This window comes from Toxotes jaculatrix, chromosome 18 (assembly GCF_017976425.1).
Source record: "Toxotes jaculatrix isolate fToxJac2 chromosome 18, fToxJac2.pri, whole genome shotgun sequence".
Lineage (NCBI taxonomy): Eukaryota > Metazoa > Chordata > Actinopteri > Toxotidae > Toxotes > Toxotes jaculatrix.
This window is the reverse complement of record NC_054411.1, coordinates 12,013,027-12,037,077: the sequence shown is the minus strand read 5'-3', so window position 1 is coordinate 12,037,077 and position 24,051 is coordinate 12,013,027. Positions and strand designations below refer to the sequence as shown.

Genomic DNA, 24,051 nt, shown 5'->3' with positions numbered 1-24,051 from the left:
TTGCTGAGTGTGGACAGAGGACAGAGGCACTATGTTACCCTACACTCTTGTACAACCCAAGAAGCATTCTGGACCAGCTCCCACATAGTGGAGAAATACCATGCAGTGGGATGTGTAATATAAACCAACACAATCATATAGTACCTACATGCATCATATACACATAAATATTAAATACATAGTAAGTTATCTGGTCGGACCCGCTGATGTTTAACATATGTTTGTCCTCCTGTAGTTTTGGGTTTGGAGAAACCAAAACTACTTTTTTAAATGGAGAATTGCCATCAAGCTCCTTGTCCATGTTTGCCATGATTCGTTAGCGAATGGTCAATTAGCAAGAAATTCAAAACCAGTTGTGAAAGTGAACATTTAAGAGGACAAAAAAAATACAGGAATGGGTACAGTACACCATAAAATCCCATTTGAAATCCACATTTTGGTGTTTTTATTGTCACTGCCTCATTCCCTGTCAGATGCTTCTTTGCTTCCTCTGATGCTGTTTTCAAAGTTAAGCCCTAAACTCAAACCTCTAGCTCCATGACACTACTATTACAGATCATACCAAGCAGAGCACTGTACATGCATGTCCACGTGCTCCAATACCTTATTAGTATTATTATTCACAGGCTTCTAGAGAGCCAAATTGAGGGTTAGACCATCCTCGGCATGCTCTGCTAGATGACAGGGCAAATATGTCTCAACACAGTTTATAGCTTGACTTTCAAGTTGCCATCTAACAATAGCTTTAGGCTCCAAATCAAAGCCTCGCTGACTCTCCAGTATAAACAGACTAAAAGCTGTAATGCAGTGCAAGAGTGAGTCATTTGTCACACAGGTACAAGTAGTGGAACTAGGTGTGTATGTGTGTGTGTTGAATAGGACATAAAAGCACATACCAGCAGGAGTGCACTTGGAAAATAATGACTCTGTGTGTGTGTGTTGGAGTGGGCTGTTATTCATACGGGTTACTCATTGATCCAGACAACTTGAGGGAGTGGTGTGCAAGGCAGAGATCGACTCTGCATGAGTGAACACAGGATCACACCTATTCATATATACAACTCCATGATATATTCACACATTTCCATACATAACATCTGAAACTCAAACAGTTCAGATGTGCCGGATACCTGATCATTCAGTGTGTGCGCGTGTGTTTGTGTAGGTGTATATGTGTGAAAAAGCATTTGCGTACAAAACATACACACACATGCTGACACAAAGGCCGACCTTCCTCTCTCAAAGTCACCCCTCCACATCTCTGATGCCTGTCTAAACACCCTTACGCGTTAGAGAGGAGTGCCTTTGACAACACACATACACACATCGGGCTACACACACGCTTTGTTATTAGACTATTCCCTGAGTGTAGCCCTGACAAAGAATGTGACAGCTCCACACACGTCGCACGGCAGGAGGAGAACACACACACAAGCAGGAGGAGAAGAGGCAGCATGACCCAACATGCACTTGGCTCCGATAGAAAACCGTCCAACGCTGCATCACACAAAGACTCAAGGAAGGGGAGCTGGGGAAGCCGGCATTCCGGGGGATAGGGTTGTGTACACTAGACTGAGCCTGAGCTTAGGGGGACAGAGAGAAGGTTGGGGGTGGAGGGGGAGGAGGAGGCTCAGAAGAAGATGGAAGTGATTGTGAGCAGTGCTGGGAAAAAAAGGGGGAAGAGCCAACGGAAGAAGGGAAGAGGAGAAAGAGGGATGTCACATGTATGTATAAGGACATCCACAGCAGTGATAGATGTGGGTGGGTGACGACGTAGGCGCAGTGGTTCATGAAACCATCCTTCAAACAAACTGCCTTGGCTCAAGCCTCGAAGCAGCAAACATTTCTCTGCTGGAGTGTCTTTGAGCAAGGTTGCAACAGAAGACGTCACCAGCACAAATCAGGATCATCACAATTCAGTCTTTTGCTGAGCCTATTGCTAATGAGCTGCAAACCGTCTCATACTCAGTTGCCATCATCTCCACATCTTATTAGATACAATTTCACAATAATCACAATCAGATCCAGCCAGTCCCTGAATAAACTGAACGAGCAGACTTGTGTAAATTTGATGCAGATGCATAAATCAAGTCATTCTTCAGGGTATTAGGGGGGAGGAGTGAAGGAACTGCACCATAAAAGTGTCAATCAAAACAGATTAACAAGCAAACTTCTCCCATCTTTTGATGGGAGTAAACAGAAGGGTATTATAAAATTACTATTTTTCTTTCACCTCTCCATCATGACGTTGTGTATAGGGCTATAGTCAGAGATCATCGGGCCTTTGGAGTCTAAACCTGCAAGAAATGTTTTATAACCACACCCACAGATCCATGTGTGGGCCCTTTTGCAAAGGGGAAATTCAGAAGGAGAGTAGTTTGAAATGTTCCTCTCATCTGCGGAGGTGTAGTAATGAAAGGCGTAGGCTGTTCACTGTTAATGTTGTTAAACGTTTACATGAAATGATGTCAGTCCTTTCTCCCTCTCTTTTTCTAGCAATTGGTCACATGGGCTCACTCTTTAAACCCAAAAGCCAATAATTCATAAATAAAGCCCTCTTCCTATCATCAGACTGCAGCTAAAGTTTGATAATATCTTTATACGATAACACATTATTTAACATCACTGTCACAGTGTAACTAACGACAGCACTCTTACCTGGATATGAAGATTTCCTCATTGTTGTGTATGTTTCCTTTCCTTGGTAGTTAAGTGGTGTTTCCGTTTGAAAATCTTATCAGTTGATGAATCGCTCCGGTTTCTCGGTGTGTGTCGAGGGAGCGTTTTGCATCCGTAACTTCTTTTTGTGCGCTCCTCTCTTTCCTTCTCTGCCGCCCCTTGAATGCTTTCAGCTTTCCAAACGCACCTGAGCGCAGGTAACCTCACTTCTTATTGAACTTCCTAAACTTAAGTGCCGTCTTTAATTCCACCGCGAACCACTTGGGGAAGACAGTCTGCTGGGAATGGAAACAATCACACCTGCGCTCCTGACACACGCCCAGTCCAGGAGCGGGAGTGGTTTACTGTAACTCTGGGTGCTTTCACATAATAAAGTTGAGAAGTGGGATAAAGGCGGATATCTGTGTATAATCATATTTGCAGTGGGCTTGTGGTTTGAAGAGAACTCTCTGAGGCAGATTAATGAATTGGACGGCTCGGTAATCCTGAAATACAACTGTGCTCAGGTTTGGTCTGTTGCGCAACATTTAAAGCTGCAACGCGCGCATGTAGATGAAAACTCTCATCCAGCAGATGATCAGACGTGATAATCATAAATCAACAAACGAAGAATAAAAACAGTTGGGAATCCCTCTCTTTGTGTGTATGGTAATTTATCAAGGAACTGGTGCCATCACCTACAGATCACCACGTGTATTGTGTGGGTAGGCTTGAGTGTGTGTGGTGTTTGGGGGTGGGGGTGGGGACTGGGGGGGGTGGGACAGTTTGTTAGTAGTATAAACTTTGTGGGTGGTTGAGTAAGGCCACATCTTGTCAAATATTACTGTGCCCACGACCTTTAACCTTTTCAAATTCCACATGTCAGACTGTGGCAACCTGCTTCATGTTCTTAAAACCGGAATTCACATCCTGCCACAAAGAGCTGCAGTTCTGAGCTGCAGAGACCTCTTGTGGCTGCTGCCTGGTCTCATCCTCTCTCATACTGTCTGATTTGTGCTCAACCAACTCAAAGAGTTCATATTTAACTAACTGACAAATGATTGGCAAATGTCTTCCCCTATTAAAACTTTACCAGAAACTTTAAAAGTGTCTCACTCACGGGTGCTTCTTGAAACTTACAGAAAATAAAAAAATAGTTCTTGTAGTTCTGTTTTTCAGTAGCTTCAGTAATTAAGAAAACAGAACTCGCTGATGGTTCACAGTGTTGACGCAGGTGATTTGAAAGAAACGCATCAGCCCTGAAAAGCGTGGGTGGACCTACAAGATATTTGACCTAGAAAAACAAACAAGAGGTTGAATCAGATTCAGCAGTGATATCAGTCAAAGGTATGAGCACGCACTGTCAACAGATAGGACCTACCCAGCAAGAACTTTAGAGTCAGCGGTTCTGTGGTTGGGCTGCTTTGTATAGACACTTATTTAGCACCTTAAAGCAAGACTATGTAAATCTTTCTGAACAGCCACAACCCAGAGGAGACAATTACTGGAAAATTGCTTAAATATATCACAACCTCAACTATAGTGAACTAAGCAAGGGCAAGGTTAACTTCCTCACACATTATCACTTTAAAATGCAGGGTTTGAAAGGGAAGTGATATTAAAAAAAAAAGTCAAGTGAGACATTTCAGTTCTCAATGATTGACCAAATATTTGTTTTTCGCTCTGAAAGGCTGATGTAGCTGTTATACTGAAGATAGGATGCTTTAGCCTCTCTGAATACCCCCGAGGACAAGAGTGAATTCAAAAGCTGTTCTTGCTGGTCTTAGTTGCCAAAGCATTTTTATCTGAAGCCACGGGAACGTACAGATACGGGACGGTTGGGAAAGCATCAAAACATACAGGTAGAAGGAAAAAGAATGTACTCGAACTAGAAAATCTGAATTATCAGGTCAATTGGAAAAAGGCCTTTAATTTAAAGTTGGTAAGTGCGGTGAAAAGACCATGTTTAGTCAGTTTCTTTTGTGTTCTTTAACGCTTCGCATGTGGGATGCCTTAGATCACAACATCAGGAGACATGAACCGATGGAGGAACTGGTTAATATCACGTGGCTGCTGATGCAGGGGTTCAGCGGCTTGTTGTACCACATGTACAGTGGTGGCTGCAAGAAACGACCACATAACTGGAGGACTGCAGATTCCCATCTCAGTAAAATCTACAACCCATGAAAAATCTGAAATATGCTGAAGGAATGCTGTTCAGAGGTTTTTTTTGTTTGTTTGTTTGTTTTTAATCCAATTAAATTGTCTTACATTGTGAGACAAACCCTGTTCACAGTTCATACTGATTTTGTAATATTGGTTTACTATCAAGTCAACAAACCACTATGCACTCCACCAGGTTGCATATGTAAATAAATGCATTTTATTATGTATCCACATACTCAATTGTGGCAAAACTACAAATACTGAAACAGATTGTAATTTTAACATCTGTTGAAAGGTTGTGCAGGGTTTGAATGGGGAACCTTATCGTTTAGAGAAGCTGCTATCACTGCTGGATGTGGGTATCAGCCGCAGTAAATCAGGCATTTAAGTGAGAGGAAAGAGTTCTTCACTGAACCTTACATCTCTACGGTATTTAGGCAAAAGGAGTGTTATAGGCCAGGCTTAAAGCTGCAGAGTTATGGAGTTTGCACTCACAGTTGCTGATGAAAATGAAATCTCCACAGAATTTGTTTACATCACAAATGAATTTCTGTTTTTGTTCAATTTATTCTGAACCAAACAATTTCTTTGAACGATAACCTTCTGAATATACTGTAATTATCTTCAAACTCAAGTGCTGCACACATGACCTATAAGCTATTTTTACATTAACTTTAGAAGGCTGACATTTGTGATGGGGTTTCTCAGTCACGCTGTTACATAACCACATCCTTTCGTTGCATGGTATTGACCGGAAAACGTCTATTAGTGCAAGAGAGATATATGTTTTGAGAGAGCTTGGATTTTTTAACATTATACAAGATTTATGGAAATCATTCATCAGACAGTTTCACAGTTTGAAAGCAGACACTTTTGGTTCCTAATTCCTTTTTACCCAACACCTACCTACACTTCTAAAAGCACCTTGTGAGTGTCACAGTTTCCGCTCCTGCCTCTGTTACAGAAAAACAGCTTCTGACAAATTCTGTATCAGTTCAAAACACATGAGAAGTGAGTAATGAAGCCAAGTTAACGGTTTCATTACTTTACCTTTAATCAGCAGCACCTGTGTGTGTGTGGTGTGTGTGCAGGTGAGTGCGGGTTATCAAACTTGACACTGGGGCCCCTCAGAGGTTACAATACAACAGCCCATCTGTACATGTGGCTTCAAAGTAAAAACGGCATATCTCCCTTTATTTGTTGTAAACATATCACAGTGCCTATTTGATGTGCAAAACAGTGGTAGATTGTTGTCTCCTAATGATACGCACCTTATCATTTGGAGACATTTGGTTTCCTGTCACATGTCTAACAGGTAAAGAAACTGCTGCAGTTGCAGTTGCAGTTTTGTGCACTTTGTGTCTATCAGTACAAACAGGTGAATAAAATGGAACATTTCTTACGTTTAAAGAAAAACCTATCTAAGGGTAACTGTGACATTGTGGTTGCTCGTGGCTTCATGACAGTAAATGTGCTTGAACTGTTTTTCTTGTAAGAGGGGTCTCAGTTTCCGTTCATGTGCTACCACTCACTTCAAAGCACAGTTTCCTTCCCTTGCTGGACTTTTTTATAAGTCAGCTATGTACTGTGATCTTTGTCAAGAAAAAAAAAGTCACAGTTTGTGACCACACAGAAACACTACTCTCAAGTAAACATTCGCCTCGTTTGCTTTTTTTTTTCTGTCTGACATTTTAATGTTGACTCATACCGTGTCTCTGAGCTCTGAGTTTGGATGCAACTTGTCTTTACTTATAATGTTTGAACCTTTCCTTGATTTACAGTGTTTGCATTAGTGAACACATGGGCTAGGCTCAACTGGGCACCGGTAATAAATTATTGCACTGTTTTTCAAAAGCTTGTTTCTTATTGTGTGGTTCAACATTGACTTTAAAAAAACAAAACAAAACATAAAAGAAGTAGCGTTATTGAGGTGACCTGAAAAACCACACTGGCAAATGTACTGATCTGATGTGGGGTGTTAAAGCTAAAACTGTCATACAGTGTGAAAACGTGAACCACAGACCTGCTCCAAATTATGTGTAAACAGTAGAAGTTGTATCTGCATAGTTGCATCTGTTTTACAGTAAGCCAGTGCAAATAAAAATTTACATTAGAATCCACAGATGTCATTTACTCATGACACCACCTGTTCACCTTTTCATTTTTTTCAGATAAGCACAGTGTAGCTACGCTGCTAATCAATCGCCAGCGTCTGAAGTCGAGCCCCAGAGAAAAGTCAGAGTGCCTCACTGGGAAATAAATGTTGAACTTGATGATTTCTACTCATAAATCCAGCATTAATATCTACTACAGAGAGTGAATGTTTTCATGCTCACACCTGAACTATGTGTAACGTGTTGATATGTTGTTGATATGTTATTGATATGTTATTTCTTAACTTCCTGTTAACATAGTGTTCCCTTTTCATTTTTTTGAACTTTTAAAATTGTACCACATAGAATTTAAATGTGAACTGATTTCAGATAGTTCCATTCCCTTTTTTCTTTTTCTCTTTTTTTTATTGTTTCATCATGACTAGGTGGTTAACCAATGAGCTTCCAGGTTTTCTGAAACTAAATGTCACAGATTAATATATTTTACCAGCCTAAAGAAGTAAATAAAAAAGCTGATTATGATCATGTTTAAGAATATTGTTTTATATTTGTAGACGGTTTATTGCAGTTATTATTATTATTAAAATAGTATCTATGAAATGGCATTCAGATGAACCTTTATTAATACAATAAATCGTCTGAGACAATGGTATAAACTTTCCACAAAAATATTGCTGAAATTAAAAAAGACATATTTACATTAAAATACACTGCATCAAAAGGCACAATCCAGTTTAGATTTTTTTTTTTTTTTACCACTCAGACAAGACAAACTGTGATACTGCACATCTTTACTATGCGTGTGACTTATGTAATTTTACACATTGTGCCACCAAATAATTTGCACATTTTGCACACAGTCTTGCCAGTGGTGGTGGTGTTGTACCATTTTGCAAATCATGCACCTTACTGTTTTTCTCTGACATACACTCAGACACACACAATGCCTGAATGTTCAGCATGTTCTCTGACATATCAGAGTATGTCAGAGAACATGCTGAGTTGCTACATTGCTGCACATGCCTCACTTGCACCTCAGCAGAGCTGAGCTGATGGAGTTTGAGGTTGGCTGGCTGCTTGCAGGCTGACATCTTCAGCGTCTGAGCGTGCTACGCATGTCCTCATAAACATCATTGGTGGCGGTGTGCCTTGGTTTCCCTGAGATGCGCAAAGTCTTGGTCTGGTAAAGACAGATATTGTTGTCAGCATGTTACATATGAAACTATTACACAACAGGTAATGTGAGCATCACGCAGTGCACCTTTCCGCTTGCAGAGGCTTCAGTCTGTTGTCTGTTTTTTTCTTTTCTCATAAGTTGCTTGGAGACATTTTAAAGTAACATTTTCACACTGTACATTTTTTCTACACTTTCTGGTCAGGCGTGTTTTAAACCCTGACAGTGTCAAATATGTCAGATGCTATTAAATGTAAACTGACAACAGTAATGAAGTCTAATCAATCAGCCCTGCAACAAGTCCTACCTTTGTGAAGACTGTGAGGTTCAGTTTTAGAGACGTGTTGTGTGATCATTTTAGTGGATGTAATTTGGGCTGCTGTTGAATTGAACTGCTTTACACACAGGTGTTTCTATTAATCTGTCCAGCCCATTTACGTCAGTGAGGGTAAACTGCATAACAGATAAGACCTCTCTGAATTGTGGAACACAGTTCAACAACAACACAATCTACATTCTCCAAAATGATCACACATCTAATAATGCGGTCTGACTACATGTATGAGCTCAGATTCTTGTTTTTGAGCATAAAAGGAAAATCTACTGTTGAGATTAAGACAAAAAGGAACATGGAAACAGCCTCTGAGATTCCATCAGGTCTAGTGAGTCAAAGCGAAAATACAATCAAATAAAGAGACTCACACACACACGCACAGAGAGAGAGAGAGAGAGAGAGAGAGAGAGAGAGAGAGAGAGAGAGAGAGAGAGAGAGAGAGAGAGAGATTTAACAACATGGCAGGTACCTTGAAGAGCCATATGAAGGTGCCAATGATGAAGCCGAGCAGCACAGCGGCAGAGATCACAACAGACACCAGCACCAGATTCTTGTGTGGTGTCTCACAGTCCGTGCTCGTGTCTGCAGATGCACCCCTCTCCTCTAGAGATTAAGTTGATATATTACCAAACTGTTTTCCAAATGACACTATCACTATTTCATTATTAACATATCATTATTATTATTGTTATTGTTATTATTGAATTAATGAAGGAAGGAAATGCTACATTTATAAACTGCACCAGAGTCCTAACTTACAAAGTCGCTTACCTCAGTGCATAAACATAACCCTGAAAAATTACAATGCTACAAATGCATATTGTGCTGCTAAATGTTCATGTTGTCCTTGAACATTTTTTCTGACGTGTTCGGTAGCAACACCTTGCAGAAAGTGTCTCCAAAATGTTGATACCGAAAGTGTCACATTTCGAGTCTCCAAATACGTAAAGCAACAACATTTTCCAGTTGTTATCAGATTGCAATCACCTGTTGTTTTTACTTAATGGCACCTCTCACTTGGTGAAGGAGAAACAGTATTTCAATTTGCCTATATGTCCTGCACATATAGGCAAATTGACAATAAAGAATCTTTGAATCTTTAAATCTGTCCTGTACAATGTATTTGCTATTGCAGCGTAGCTGTGTATGAGCATAATCTCTAGGAGACAGTTACACACTCAAGCTGTAAAAAGGTTTAGCGCTTTCATCTTTTTTTCTTTCCACCATAATGTTATTGTTTTTGAGTTATTTCGTTTGCCCACTGATTAAGTGATTTCCCTAAATGTGCTTCAGGGGAATTACAAATTCTCTCTCAAGCAGGAGTATACAGTTACAGTCATCTGCTTTAGATGGGGCACAGAAGTGCAAAGAGTGTCTGGAGTGACTGTGAAACTCTTTACACCTTTTTTTATTATCAGGAAGTCATAGAAGTGTAATATAAATAGACTATTAATGCTTGCACTATTTCATACCTTCCACCTTTGAATGATTTATATCAGTAGCTCACTGTTACACTGCACTGTTGAACTAATGCACAAAAAGTGCCCGGTGGAATAACGACAAAGTTCATTTGTATGCTCAACAGATTTTGTGGCAAAATAAAATAAATGGATGAGACTCACCTGTCACCACCAGGAGCACAGAGCCATTGCCTTTTTCTGCTTTGAGTTTACTGGATACCACGTCAAAGGTTTTGTAAACACACCAGTAGGGTCCTGTGTCCTCCGAGGTCAAGTTTCTGATGAGAAAGTCCATGTTGGGAAATGCTCCATTCTGCTGAATTCTTCCTTTGAATCCTGTGACAATGGCATCTGAGTCCTTTACCATGTAAATAACAACCTCCTCACTGAGGCCCTTCTTCAGACTCAGATACTCTGGGTTTCCCTGAGAGGGTCTGCACTGGATGGTGATGGCTTCTCCAACTTTCTTCCATACCACTCCTGTGCCTTCTATACATATATACATAAAAAAAAACACAGTCATCACATTTCATCTGAATTTACTCTTGATAAAACTTTATGAATTCATCCTTCCAGCTTTACAGTAATTACTTCAAAACAAATGTGTCTCATTGTTTGTCATTACACGTAATCAGCCTTACCTGGGCCACTCAGGGCTGTGCAGGAGAGACAAAGGATGGATACGAGCTTTAGCCAGACAGCAGACATGCTGACAGTGACTGTCATGCAGAGTTAACTCGGGTTCTAACCCTGAAAAAAGGAAATGGATGTGTTTTTTTCACCCACACCACACACACAACACGTGACCTACATTCAGTGTCTGGTATGAGACGAAAGTCTTATCAGGCAGACAATTTACATAAATTATTAGTTTTTTTTGTTTGTTTTTTTGTTTTGTTTTGTTTTGTTTTGTTTGAACCAGACCTGCAGGAAGTAAAGATGAACATTAAACTGTATAACCTTTTGTTAAGAATTAGGCAAAAGGTTATCATTGTTTATTATCTTTTCAGAGCTTGCACTAGTGCAACTGCAGTGCTCTAAAAAGGGTAAAAGGCCCCTTTTTGCAGCGAGAATATTAAGAAGAAGCATGTTTGAAAATTAATAAGAAAAGATCAAATTCTAAGATAATAAAAAAACATTTTATTTGAGCTAAATGTAACAATAGAATAATAATAATAGTAATAACAATAACTCCTATGCAGATAGCAACAAAGAGGATGCCAGCCAATACCATGTTTCAGATATAGGAAGAGAAACCACTTCTGGCTCCAGCTGTTAAATAAAACCGCTCTCAGTTATATAAAACAAATGTAAAGGGTGAGACATGTTGACACAGACAGACAGAAAAACTGATTTCTCAGCGAGAAATATTAGAGCTTTCACTTCCGTATTTTATTTATTTATTTATCTATCTATTTATTTATTTATTTATTTTTCAACAACGTGTGTTTTGTGTGTGAAATCCAAATTGTGAAATCCAGTTCATTGCAGTATGAGACGAGGTGTTCTAATTTGGACTAAATGAATAAAGTCATGAGGCTTAACAATAATGAAATGAAATATGTTATCACTGTGACAAAAACAAACATATAAAATAAAGAAAGAAAGAGAAACCACACAAATCACCAGGAAAAGCAGTGTCCACGCCATACACTTTTCCACCCCACAAGTTAGTCAGAAGTTTAGTGTCAGCAGAGAGTGGAGGGACCCTGTTTTTCAGTGCCCCCTAGTGGCTGGAGTTTTACAGTACAGGAAACACACACCGTGCTAAGAAGAGCAGGATTTAAAAAGGACATGGGGGCAACACTTTACTTTAAATACTCCTATTTATTTACTATTTACTATGCACTATGCACTATGCACTATGAACAATGTCCTGTTCACTCAGTCAGTGTCTTTATAGGAACTATTTTGTTGGTAGAATGTAGCTCAGTGTAACTACACAATTAAAAAAATGGTAAAAGAATTTTTAAGGAATATTCTAACCAATCAGATTTCTAGTAGTAAACAAAGAACTGAATGAATAAGGCAATTCAGGTTATCGTTATTTCTCCTTACACCATTAATGCATCCTGCCATTTTGGTCATCTTCAGGTTTACTAACAAAAGAATCTAATATAATGTAAAACAGTCTATCAAAGACTCAAACCAGCCATGAATTGTCAACATCTGCGAAATATTAAGTATGGTCCAAGGAAAGGTAGGGATTTGATCACACATAGTCATGTACCTATTGCTGACAAACACAGTGCTAACATATAAAATGATGACTAAAGTAGTCAGAAGCTGAAATGACCTCAACAAACTCCATTAAGTTGTCTCTGTCCTGGGAGAATTGTAAACTCGACATCAGTAACATCAATAAAATCAACACAGGCTTTCACAGTCTCTGGGGATAAATTAAAATAAATAAATAAATACACCCACCCGCCTGCTCTCTCTGTCTCCCTCTGGGACAGAGAAAAAAAAACAAGGTCCCTGTCCATCCAACTGCTCTTTCCTCCATTAGTTCCCTTCCACCAGTCTCATCCAGTTAAGGAGGTGTAGTGTGAGCCAGAGCAGACGCTGCAAGGAGGGCTTTTTACGCTCCCTTTGTTGCTACGGAAACGGCCCTGTCCATTTGCCAACCAGTGCTTCCTGTTTAGTGCTCCTGGTGGGTGGGTGGTGTTACATTTTAGAGACTGCAGGATAATCAGGAGGATCTGTCTCTGGTCACAGAGAGGACAGGAAGACAACAAAAGTAGAATGGGAGGTTGCTTAATCGTTTTATTTTTTGCTTGAGACAGACAACTGCAGCATATTTAACCCTGTTGTTTTCCACATGCTGTTAGACTACTGAATAACATCTTTAACTGCGTATTTCCTGCAGCTCTCCTCCAGGCTGCCTAGAGTGGTTGCTGAGTCAGTGCTGTATGACTGAATGGGGTTATTGATTGACTGATTGTTTGCCAATCAGTCAATCAAAGATGACTCACCTCATTTTCCCAGTTCCTTTCCACGCTCAAATATCCTTTTCCCCTTCAGAGATCTCTCGGGACGCACATGACCTCATCTGGAGTGCACATGGTATTATGGCCCTGTCAATACACTGACGTTACAAATGAGGAAGGATGCTTAAACATTCATCACAGACATCATTTAAATAACTTGGCATATGGCTGTGGGGGAGGAAAATGGTAATCGCCTGTCTTTTTAGAAAGATTAGTAGGATCACCAAGGGGAATAGACAAGAGAATCTGTTTCTAATGTGGTTTTACTGATTAGCTGTTGACCAGGATGAAAGAGCAAACTGCAGTTTCGCATTTGTTTGCCAAAGCCAAATAATGCCATTGTCCACCCAACATTTTGATCTCAAACTGAACACTGAGTATCACTACTGACTCATCTCTAATGTGTCTACATGCAGTGAAAATAGGTTTGCCAGTGTTACATTGTTATATTGTTAGGTTATTATTTATGATGGATTAACAATGTGCAGCATTTTATTTTGTTGCCAGATGCTGTTAATCTGCATCTGCAAAGTATCTTGTTTCTTCAGTTGCTAAAAAAGTGTAGTGGAGTAAATGTATAAAGTAGCATAAAATTAAAGCACTCAAGTGAAGCACAGCTGCCTCAAATCTGTTCTTAAGAACAGTACTTGAGTAAATATACTAGGTTACTTTACACGAATGATCATATGTACAGCAGGAGGAGCGGAATGAGGAAAGCACCAGAGATCCAGTCTGTCTCTGTGTCTAAGGTAATAATAAAAAGGCACAGGATTTTCCCTGTGGGTACAACACTAACAGAAAAGCCTTCATTGACTGCTCTCCAACATCCTGGCATTTCTCCAGGGCAGGAAGTTCTTTTCCTGATCTTGAGTGACCTCTGCATGCCTTTCAAGACAGATGAGGGCTGAAACACACCGCTGTGCCACAGCACTCTTCTCGCAGCAGGGTTTGGCCCTGAAGGAGCTGGAGTTATAGCTCAGGAGGCAGAAAGAAAAGCCACGGAAACTATTCTGACAGGAAGTTTTATTCAGGTCTAACTTTTGAGTGAGAGCTTTGTGGCTGGTGTGCAGACATAAGGACCTTGCTCAACATATTTTTAAAATACTGTTTGGTTAAACACAAGGTGATCATGAAAACTCAGATGGTCTGGGTCAGCACAACCTGTCAAATTATTTATCACTGCCATTCCCTGTTATTACTAAGGAATAACTGCTTAAAAAAAAAAAACCTTGGATCAATGGAGATAAGATTAGTTGTGGTTTAGCTCTACAGAAATCGTCCCACAGTGATGATCTGCCTTCTAGACCCCTTCAGCTGTACAGTAAGAGGCTTACAAAGAATAATCAAGTCAATACACTGCCACACACATGAAAGTAATGGAGCAAATACAAGATGATTTTAAGCCCAAGTTACTGCACAGCTATGTATAATTAGAACCGACCTTCAGAAACAGGATTAATAGATATAATATATAACAGGTACATTTGTATTTCACATTGAGGTGTGGGGTGAAGTTATTTTGTTTAAATAAAGTTTATTAATTCAAAGGCTGAACTGCAGTCTTGAAAATATGTTATGCTGAATTCGTGGGCCAAATTTTTACATTTGTTAAGGTCTGACAAAAATCAAACCAACAGGAACTGCTAAGGAATTATTGGCGTACTGCATCACCCTTTGCATGTTCCTAATAGTGCTTAAGAAGGCGAAGTGCTCAGATTAAGACAAGCATTCCCAAATAAAGCAATCTGTAGGAGTGCTATCAAAGGCAGTGTTTCATAAGTAACATTACATCTTGCATGAATCACGTTTCACCTTTTGCATCAGACTTGTCTAAAAAAAAAAAAAAAACCCAACTTTGAGTTCGAGCAAAATGAATCGCCTATCTTAAATCAGAAACTCCGTAAAGAGAGCCAAATATCCAGTGCATGATGTCATGTAAAGATAGGGCAGTTTCTCTTTTGACAGAATTGGCGGCAGCTCTCGTGATTACTTTGGCTGGGCAGATTTCCAGTCACAGAGCCTGTCTCTGCTCTCAGCGGCTGCAGGCTTCAGACTCCATCTCACTGTACATAAATAATGTTCAGCACAATGTGTGGAGCCATTTATGCACATGGAAACTGAAAAGGAGGAGTTTTAATGTCTGCATTTTTATACTCTATGTGCCTTTATCTAGAGTATTTTATGCTTAGTAATGCTTAAACATGGTTAAAGGTCCCTATAATTGTATGACTATTACTACATAAAACAAGAAAACAAATCAGCCCCAGCAAATTCATATCAATCTTTATTGTATTTAGAAATCCACGCATCAAATCTTTTTTATTATTTTTTCCTTTACCATTTACAACAGGGAAGAATGAGAGACAAGCTAAATGTCATGCCTTTCCCAGCAGGCGCGATGCACTACAGGATGGGCTGAAATGGAAAGGTGGGGATACATAAAGTGCTTTTGTCAACAGTTTTCTTCTTTTAATAGAAAAAAGGATCAAAACAAAAGGTTTGAGGGTGGAGGGCAAGGACACGCAGGTCCATGGATGTGACAGCATGAGCGCATGTGACATAGGGAAAAAGGTGACATGTTGATGAGGAGGAAGAGAGTGGTGGGGGTATTTATCTTTAAAAAATAAAAAAAGCGTTCGAATGAAAAAAAAAAAAAAAAGTGGTCTCAACCCAGGATGAGGCTGGACTTGCCACCAGGTGGGTTTCTTCGGCCACCTGAGGTGGCGTTGGCACCTCCCGACGGGGCAGAGGGCTGTGACGTCTCCTTCTGCTGCTCTTGCTCCTCCTCCGGCTCCCCCTGCACTTCGTCAGGACACTCTACAAAAAGACTACGCGGTTATGCAGAGCATTTAACTGTAGCTGATACTGTGCATAGACAGAGGACTCTGCCCTTGAAATAACTACGGAATATGAGGGGAAAACATAGTATTTTGCCAAATCATGTTCTCTCAACTTTCCATTTACAATTTGTTAATTATTAGAGTGAAATAAATAAAATATATAACTTTTTTAAAAATTAATTTAAATATATGATTTACAAGTAGCTTAACAACATTTAACAACTATTTTATTCACGTGAGTTAGCAAACTGAAGTTCATCAGAGTTGATAGGATCTCAATTTCAGGAAAAAGCAAGGTTTTAAAATAAAGCAAATTTAACTGTAGCCAAGTCTAGCTGAGCTTCCAGCTAGCTGTGATGGCCGAGTTTAGCCATCTGCCTTTGCTTGTGTTTTGAAGTAATTGAAAATTTAACATGCATTTTGATTTGAACTTGTACATTTTAACAGGACAACTGTAATTTTTGATTCGATGTGACAAATGTCGACAAGTCAGATTCTGGTCTTAACTAAGTTTTGACTTAATATGTAGTCACCGCATTTTCTTTACAGGCAAGTATAGTTAAGTGAGGTTACCAATACTGTAATAAAATCACAGTGCTAAAGGACTGGGCTCTTGTTGTCCATTAGTGCCTGAATTGCTGTAAAATCTGCACAGTGAAGGGGACTTCTTAACTTAAATGTCACAAATGAGGGCGATGCTTTATCTTTTCACTGATTTTAAAATCTTTTTTTAAGGCAGAAAGGACACTCAGCTCCCAAATATTCACTGCTTGACACCAGGGGGAGTGGAGGGGCTGCTGTAACAACTGCATTAATTATAGGTTTATAAGACTGGTGCCATGGATAACAGGACTGCACAGCCTAGTGAGGCTCACATATTTAAATGCTGCGCCTGAGAAAGACAACACACTCCTGTCAACTCCAAAACCATCCACTCCTGGCTGTGTATGTGGTATGCGGAGAAACAAATTACTAATCCCACTGTGTTAACAAACTGACTGAAGTGCTCAAAAAGTTTCTGGTAACACCGAAACATCAACACACATATTTAAAACACTTCGTGCACAAACACTCCCATCACATTCAAACGTCGAGCAAATAAGTGAGCTTTGATTTCTGCATGTTCATAAAGCTGTGTGGTCAAACCCTCCATTATCTGAGGAGCCAGCCACTCTCTTACAAACATGCACCTGGAGGTTAATAAAAAGCTTTCCATGCTAAGTGAAGCCTGCCATCAAAGAACAGCTGCCTGAGTACAGACCATCATGTCATCATGGCAGGGTAAAACCACATCAAAGATATCATGTGAGGTTGACTTAGAAAGGGAGAGCATGTGTATTGCATCTTGGGAAAAAAAAAAGATATGGTATGCCAGCAGAATTTGGGACAAGTCACCACAATCTGGTCTTTTAGAGGCAGGGGAGAGTGGAATTACCTTACCTCAGTTATTGTGTGCCATGGAGCTATTCATTGAATAATCTAAGTCATGCACTGCTGTTTAGACACAGTGAGAGTGCCACAGAAACTTAAAAGCCTTTTTTATAAACAGCTGAAGAGTTCAGGATACTTACCATCATTTGCTTCTTGGCCATTCTCAACCTACAAAGAAAAAAACATGAAGAAGAATGAAGAATATCAGATATCCTCCCTGAGCAAAGTGACATTTTCACCCTTATGTACAAAAGAGTAGAATAGAATAGAAGCTTCTATGGACATGCAGCTCATTCCCAGTAATTAATGACACCACTAGTGATTCTTTCTGATTCTTTAGATCTGATATATTTCTGGTAGGTAAGCCTTATCTTTGTATACCAAACAGACGCCTGACTGATGACTGATTTCACACTTTCTTTGCACTTCATTCAAATTTCTCAATTAGAAAATTCAGCCCATGTTTTCTTTTGAGGACTGGCTCATACCCAGAATAAAAATTAAACCTCCACAGGGATTACAAATATGTCAGCGGAGAATATCTATCAAACAACATCCTGGGTCCATTTCAAATAGATGGATAAAAGTCATCCATCCCCCCACTGAATTTTCCACTGTACTGTTTAGAATTATACTTAATCTATGACCATGTGCTTTTCAGCCCTAAACTAGGCTGTGGCTCTGTTGTGGAAACAGCGTCTGTCGGACTAAATGAGGTACCTCTCGTCTCTCTTTCCACACCATGGCTGCCCCAGAGTTGTGGATGGTGGTCAGTTCCGGCTCAGGGTTCTTGGGGAAGAGAAGAGGCTGCTGGCACCGCCTAAGAGGGGCCGAGGGCTCCCCGCAGAGGGTCCCTGTGGGTGCCCCGCCTGGAAAGGCAAGAGACAGACAGACAGAGCAAGAACCTTATTAAAAGACTGAGCAGACTGCAACACACCAGCTGTTACTTTATTTTTTTCCTTTTTGGCAAACAGATTATATTGAAGCTGAGCAGGAAACACAAGAGACAAATGACAAAACATGAGTCAGGTTTCAAAGCAGCAGAGTCATACCATATGGACACTAATCCAATTAGCCACAAAGCCACCCCAGACCCCAATGCTTCTAACCCATGCTCACCACAAGATTCATCTTCTCAGATTTGACAAAACATCAGCTTTATGGGGGAATTTGACTGAAATAACATGAGACAAAATCACTGAGAATCAACTGGAAACATCACCAAATCCGCTCGGGAGTCTGCAACAGACCCAGAAACCCAGTGGAACACTTCCAGGCAGACAACCTGAATGCCAAAACTCACATAACTCTGTAACGCCTGCAGTCTCCTTTAGCAGAAAGAGCATTAAAACCCCAGTGTTTGGCTCATTGTGGGGAAGCAGGCTGTGCTGCCCAAAGCCACATAAGGTAACAGCCCCAGCTCTCGCCCAGAGGACCAGGGAGGGGACAGACGGTCTTTGTCATGAGCGGAACAACGACTGCTGAAGAAGAAGAGGAGTGGCCATTGTTGTCAATGGAGTGAAGTGAATCAGCACTGTTGAGAGGCACTATCACTCAACAAGAGCTCCTTCACTGAGGGCTCCACATTTCTCAGCCTGATCAATTCACTGGGCAGTGATCAACCAATAGCAAATGGAAGAAGATTAAACTAAACTGATGGAGTAGACAGCAATGCATTATGTTATCATCACTGTAACATATAGCCTTGTACTTAATCTTATAGATCTCCTGGGTCCATGATATAAATGCATGATATCACTGAACTTACTCGTCAACAAGCATGGAGACAGGAACAGCAATCATGCTGCTGCTGGTAGTTTTGGCTTCCTCTCTGATTACAGAGTGCTCATCATGTGGCCAGAAGCTGAGGGCAACTGAACAAACCAACAGCTCTGGTATCTTAAAATCCTAAAATCCTGACCAACAACCTGCCAGAGACTCTGGCTGAATAACAATATGCTTATGTGTCAGCATAAACATAATACCAGCACATTCCTACAGTCAACGTGGTTTTTAAACATTTTTAAAATCCTAACCAAGTACATGAATTAGTTTCACAGATTTAAGGACTGCCTTGAGGAACACAGTTTGTGTACTTGACTGCTTGTCAGTTTATCCAAAAAAAAAAAAAAAAAAAAGAAAATGTCTCAATTATTCATGGTTTAGCCATGAAGAGTTTCGTGCTTATGTACTCAGGTTTTGAGATTAGCTTCTGAGATTTCTGCCACCACATCAGTACAGTTAAGGTGAAATAAATTTCTGTCACCAAAGCAACCAGAAATAACATCCTGGTCTCTCTGCTCTGGATAATCCACAGACCTTGCTACGAAAAGTTTTGGCAGGAAATACTTTTATAGGAGAAATAGTCTCTATAAAAATGTGGAGTATCCAGAGTACGGGAACAGGACATTGTATTGACTTTGTCTGAAGCTGTCAGGAGTCAAACACTGGAATTTTGAATGACCAAAAACTACAACAAAAACTGAGCTTTACAGGCCTGCCCAGCTTTTTTTTTTTGTAAAACCAGAACAGTCCATCAGTGATCATGAAAACCAGCTGTCAGGGCTGTGCGCCCCCCCCCCCCCCCCCCCCCCCCAATTTCCTGTGACTATAATATCAGAAAAGGCAAAATGCTAACAGGCATTTTCCAACCTCTGTTGGTGTACACAATGTTGCAAGAGACTGTGTTATTATAACAAAGCTAGCAGCAATTCCAAAGGGTAAAGTATGAGAACGTAGTGAAAGACAGTATTCACAACCAGACATGTCTTGAGAGTATGAAAGGTGCATTTGACTGTTTAAAAATGATCTACACAGGACAGCATGCCAAAACAAACAAACCTGTTCATCTGCACAAGGAGTTCATACCCAGGCCAGACAGATCGCACAATGCTTATAAAACCTGCTATTGTAATAAACCTTGCTCATTCAGGCAGAAACAAATATCCTCATCCAGTCGTATCCGTTAAAGTGGGACAAGTGAACTTGACCTAGACCCAAGAGAAACAGGAAAAGGCTTTACTGTCAGCAGCTGCTGGCTGTAGAGGTCAGAGGCTGATTTTAGGGTGAATTCGTCATTGTCCACGCGCTCAGAAAATTTAATAAACCATGTAAACTGTTTTCTACAAAGTGGCCAGTGTGAAAACATGTGATCCGTGGCTTTTGAGTAACTCCACAGCCCCAGGCTGAAATGAATCCTACTGCTGTAAGGCTTGAATTTTTCTCTTTAAGCAACTTTTCAAATCTTTGAGCCCAAAGCAAACACTGACTAGCTGGATAAGAATTTCCATCTTTAATTACAAGCAATAAAAAAGATGTATACGAAAGACTAAATTACATTTAGCAAAAGATTCACCCGGATCATTATAAACATACTGGCAGGTACATCAATGCCAGCCTACATTAATTTTTCATTCATGCCTCTGTGGCTGTATGCTTGCTGTGACCTTGACAACTCAAAGGCTTTTACAGGTCTCATATCCCCTGCTGTTGCATTTTCCTCCCTCTTCTCATGTACTCAAAATAAAACTTCCCTCATGTATATAGAAGGCCACACATTTCACCAACTGACACATTTTTAACTGACCTATTTCTTTCCAGTGAGGACTGATCCTCATCCCCATTTAACAAAGCCTAGCTTCAAATTACCCTTATCCCAGTGCTTCAGGGCTTTTTGGCCATTACACTTGTGGGATTTTCTTTCTGACAACCTAAATGGAAAAATACTAAATAACACTTCAGTTTGTATCTTTTCCTAGCTCAAGTTAGGGGAATTAATTCCATGGTGTTTTTTGCTTACTTAAGGATTCTGGTACTTCTGTCTGCTTCTGCGAGATCAAACTTGCCCTTACAATAGTACTTATATACCCTCCCTGATGCAAAACTAAAAACCACTGTAAATGATACCTTGTAAATCAAAACCCTATTGTGTTCATTCATTTGGCTCTGATATTATCACATGGAAAATAAACTAAGCTAGGTTAGAGTGAGTTACTGGGTGGGTTGTTCCTCCGATGAGCGTGGGGGTCCTCGGGTTCTGCAAAGATGCTAGAGGCCATCTTGTTCTTGCGCTGGGGGGTCGTGTCGTCATCTGTGCCGAGGGAGAAGCTGGAGTCCCCGCCTGGTGGCCGTAGTACCCTGAAGAGTAACAAATGATGGACTGTAATGTCAGTTGATTGACATCTTGCTGACCATGCTCCCGCCCCCCACTCTTTACGCCAATTTAAAATACAAGGTCTTTGTGTCACAAGCCACTGATCAGCTGCATGGTGCAAAAAACAGAATAATCAATAGTCAAATAAAACACGAGGATGCCTCAAGCTACTTACAGCCTTCTCCCTACTCCACCCTAACCCATATGAACACATAAAACACACACACAGGCTACCAGCAAGGTCTCCGCTCTCTAAGCTCCGGCTGTCAGCCTGTCAGACAGACAGTCACAATCTCTGCCCTGCAGCTGACTCCAGTCGCATATAATCACAGAGTTAGCTGGCTAGCTGCTGCCTCTCCTCAGCACAGATTCCTTTGCGGTGACACACGTGTGGTTGGTGTCAGTTCTTGGTAGCATTGTTATTCCATTATTCAGTGAATAAATCCAATTTGATGCCCCCTTTTGGGTCAATATTACACAATAGAGGTGAAAAGTCTGAGGTCCACAGTTAATATAGGTCACCAAATGAATAGACCATTCTAGAACAATAAAGAGAGCCTGCATGAGACCAGAGCATGGTAAACAATGCCCACTTTCCACCGACATTCCTTCCACCACCAGCTGCACAAAAGGAACACGATAATGAGTAGGGAAACCCTTTTTTTCTTGCTGTGCTGAAGGACAGTTGGGGCGGACGACAGAAACTGATGTGTTTGCAGAGCCCCTGCCGGACCCCTCCCTCTTTTTTTCCAGCAAACTCTCGTCTCCTCAGAGTCCCTGAAGCCACCAGCTGACACACCGAGCAGCTGTCCAAGGGCCAGGCGGGCAGATGGAGTCCAAAAAACAGCTCAGCTCTCGAAGCAGAACTACAAAGAAAGCAACTAGAGGAGGAAAACCCACACCGTGTGGACTGAACCGGCAGGAATTTTCTCAATCAATTCTTTTATACACACTAGTGTCCGTCACACTTGGCTGTGACAGTAATGCCTAAACCAGACTTCACCTCCCGGCCAGAGAGGATGAGCTCATGCTTTCCACACGGTTTGTGATGGGGGGAAAAGCTGTTAGCTGCCTGGCAGCAGACCCCACCCTACATTTAAACTGCAAATAATATCAATAAAACAGCATTAATGTTTAGAAGCTGAAGGACAGCTTCAGGCAGGTAGAGCTCGGGCAGATAAAGCTGAGCTCCAAAGCCAATGTATGTCTGATAAGGCAGGGTAGGAGGCTTTTGATGGCCTACTAAGATTTTAGCCTAATTCCGTTCAAGTTGCAGCTCTACGGATCCCTTTGGTCAGCCAGCAGCAGAAATGACCAGCAGCTCGTACAAGGGGGTTTAAGGAGCAAAAGCAAAGAGCTAAGAAAAGATTTACAGGCTTATCTAGCTCAAAGCCCCCACCCAAGCCCCCGCATCACCCGAAAACAGCATGCGACTTCAAAACGCTTGACGGCTGACCGAGATTTGACATGCTCACTCAGCAAAGGCTATACGTACAAGTATTCCCTCAAAATCTGATTTAGAAGACCTAAAATCATCACTGATACTTTCATCATTTACAGGCATTATTCTTTGCATTGCTTTCACTGCACAGGGGGAGGAATGCATCCAGACGAGACACACCACTTACTGGAAAGCTATGACTGCATGCCTGGAGGATGAGTGGTCTTTCCTAAGGTGTTTTTACATTAATATGACGCTTTAACATGACGCTGTGCGTCAGACATATCTATTTCAACCACAAGACGGACATTAAGTTTCTATAAACTCCCATTCCCCCTGGCCAATAATGAACCAAAGCAGAGATAATGACATATGCAGACCTAAGTCTAGTCTAGGATTCTTCCTGTGATCAATCACATATCTGGACTCTGGCTCATTAGCAGTTTCCTTGGTCCTCTATTTGGGTAAAAAAAAAAACACCATCATCCATAGTGAACAGATTAGGTATAACATTATTTACAACTGCAAACTGCGGCACATTTCAGAAATCACAGCATGAGAGGAGCTGCGACCTGAACTACGAAAAAAAGTTATTTTGTAGTCGGCCACAGCCAGCTGAGAGTTAATGTTACGTAGTTTTGTCCATTTCTCCCGAAAAATAGATGGAAAAGATTTCCTCGGACGCTCGGTTTCTCTTTTCTTTCTTAAACTTGCATGCCTAATTACAAAGCTCATACGGGCTAACCAAACTAACTTGGTGTGGCTAAAGGCTATGGCGCACCAGTCACCCAATAAGATTAACTTAATTAGCAAGACTATGTGACACTTTAGCTAAATCCAGAAAAATCCCTTGCCAGCCACCAGCGGGCTAATGTTAGGTAGCAGGCTGGCTTTAAGCAAAAGCAGAAAAGAGGCGTTTGCTAGCTGAGAGGCTTGCCCGCATCCCACTTCTTTTGTTCCTCCGTCAAAGGCTTTCAGCTCCTTTTACCTGGAACTGCTTTTAGCACCAGGGTCCATTCCTTGAAATGTGGTTGTCGTCGTCATCCTTAAGAAGTATCTCGATGTCTCCGGCTGTAACGAATAGTCAGTGAAAAACTAGTAAAAAAATTTCCTCCTCCTTCCCCGCAGAGATGCGACGGGATGTAGACTCCACCCGACTCTGAAAAACATAACGATGACCAGATCCGCTGGTTCTGCGGTGCCAGCCCACGAGACCCAGCCCACCAGCGTTCGACCCGCTCTGATTGGACACAACATCGCAGAACTCCTCTCTCATTGGACAGAACCTCA

The 24,051-nt window shown here is 40.9% G+C and overlaps 3 protein-coding genes across 3 annotated transcripts in view; all 3 read right to left on the bottom strand.

Moving 5' to 3' along the window:
• Nucleotides 1–2,933, bottom strand: part of LOC121197892 (septin-9-like) — a 65,116-nt gene extending 62,183 nt beyond the window's left edge. The window contains exon 1 of the mRNA XM_041061643.1: nucleotides 2,659–2,933. Coding sequence (XP_040917577.1) covers nucleotides 2,659–2,680 — 22 coding nt within the window. The 5' untranslated portion in view covers nucleotides 2,681–2,933. The remainder of the gene's footprint in view (nucleotides 1–2,658) is intronic.
• Nucleotides 2,934–7,648: 4,715 nt separating this feature from the next.
• Nucleotides 7,649–10,682, bottom strand: LOC121199056. The gene is made up of 4 exons (XM_041063511.1): nucleotides 10,548–10,682; nucleotides 10,069–10,395; nucleotides 8,916–9,049; nucleotides 7,649–8,118 (listed from the first exon to the last, which is right to left on the bottom strand). Exons 1-4 carry the CDS (start codon nucleotides 10,630–10,632, stop codon nucleotides 8,032–8,034), a joined length of 633 nt encoding a protein of 210 aa, XP_040919445.1. The 5' UTR covers nucleotides 10,633–10,682; the 3' UTR covers nucleotides 7,649–8,031.
• Nucleotides 10,683–15,168: 4,486 nt separating this feature from the next.
• LOC121198163 (jupiter microtubule associated homolog 1-like) lies at nucleotides 15,169–23,936 on the bottom strand. Its single transcript, XM_041062084.1, has 5 exons — nucleotides 23,750–23,936; nucleotides 21,162–21,304; nucleotides 17,888–18,036; nucleotides 17,308–17,335; nucleotides 15,169–15,713 (listed from the first exon to the last, which is right to left on the bottom strand). The coding sequence occupies exons 1-5, from the start codon at nucleotides 23,803–23,805 to the stop codon at nucleotides 15,562–15,564; spliced, it is 528 nt and encodes a 175-aa protein (XP_040918018.1). The 5' UTR covers nucleotides 23,806–23,936; the 3' UTR covers nucleotides 15,169–15,561.
• Between the last annotated feature and the right edge of the window lie 115 nt (nucleotides 23,937–24,051).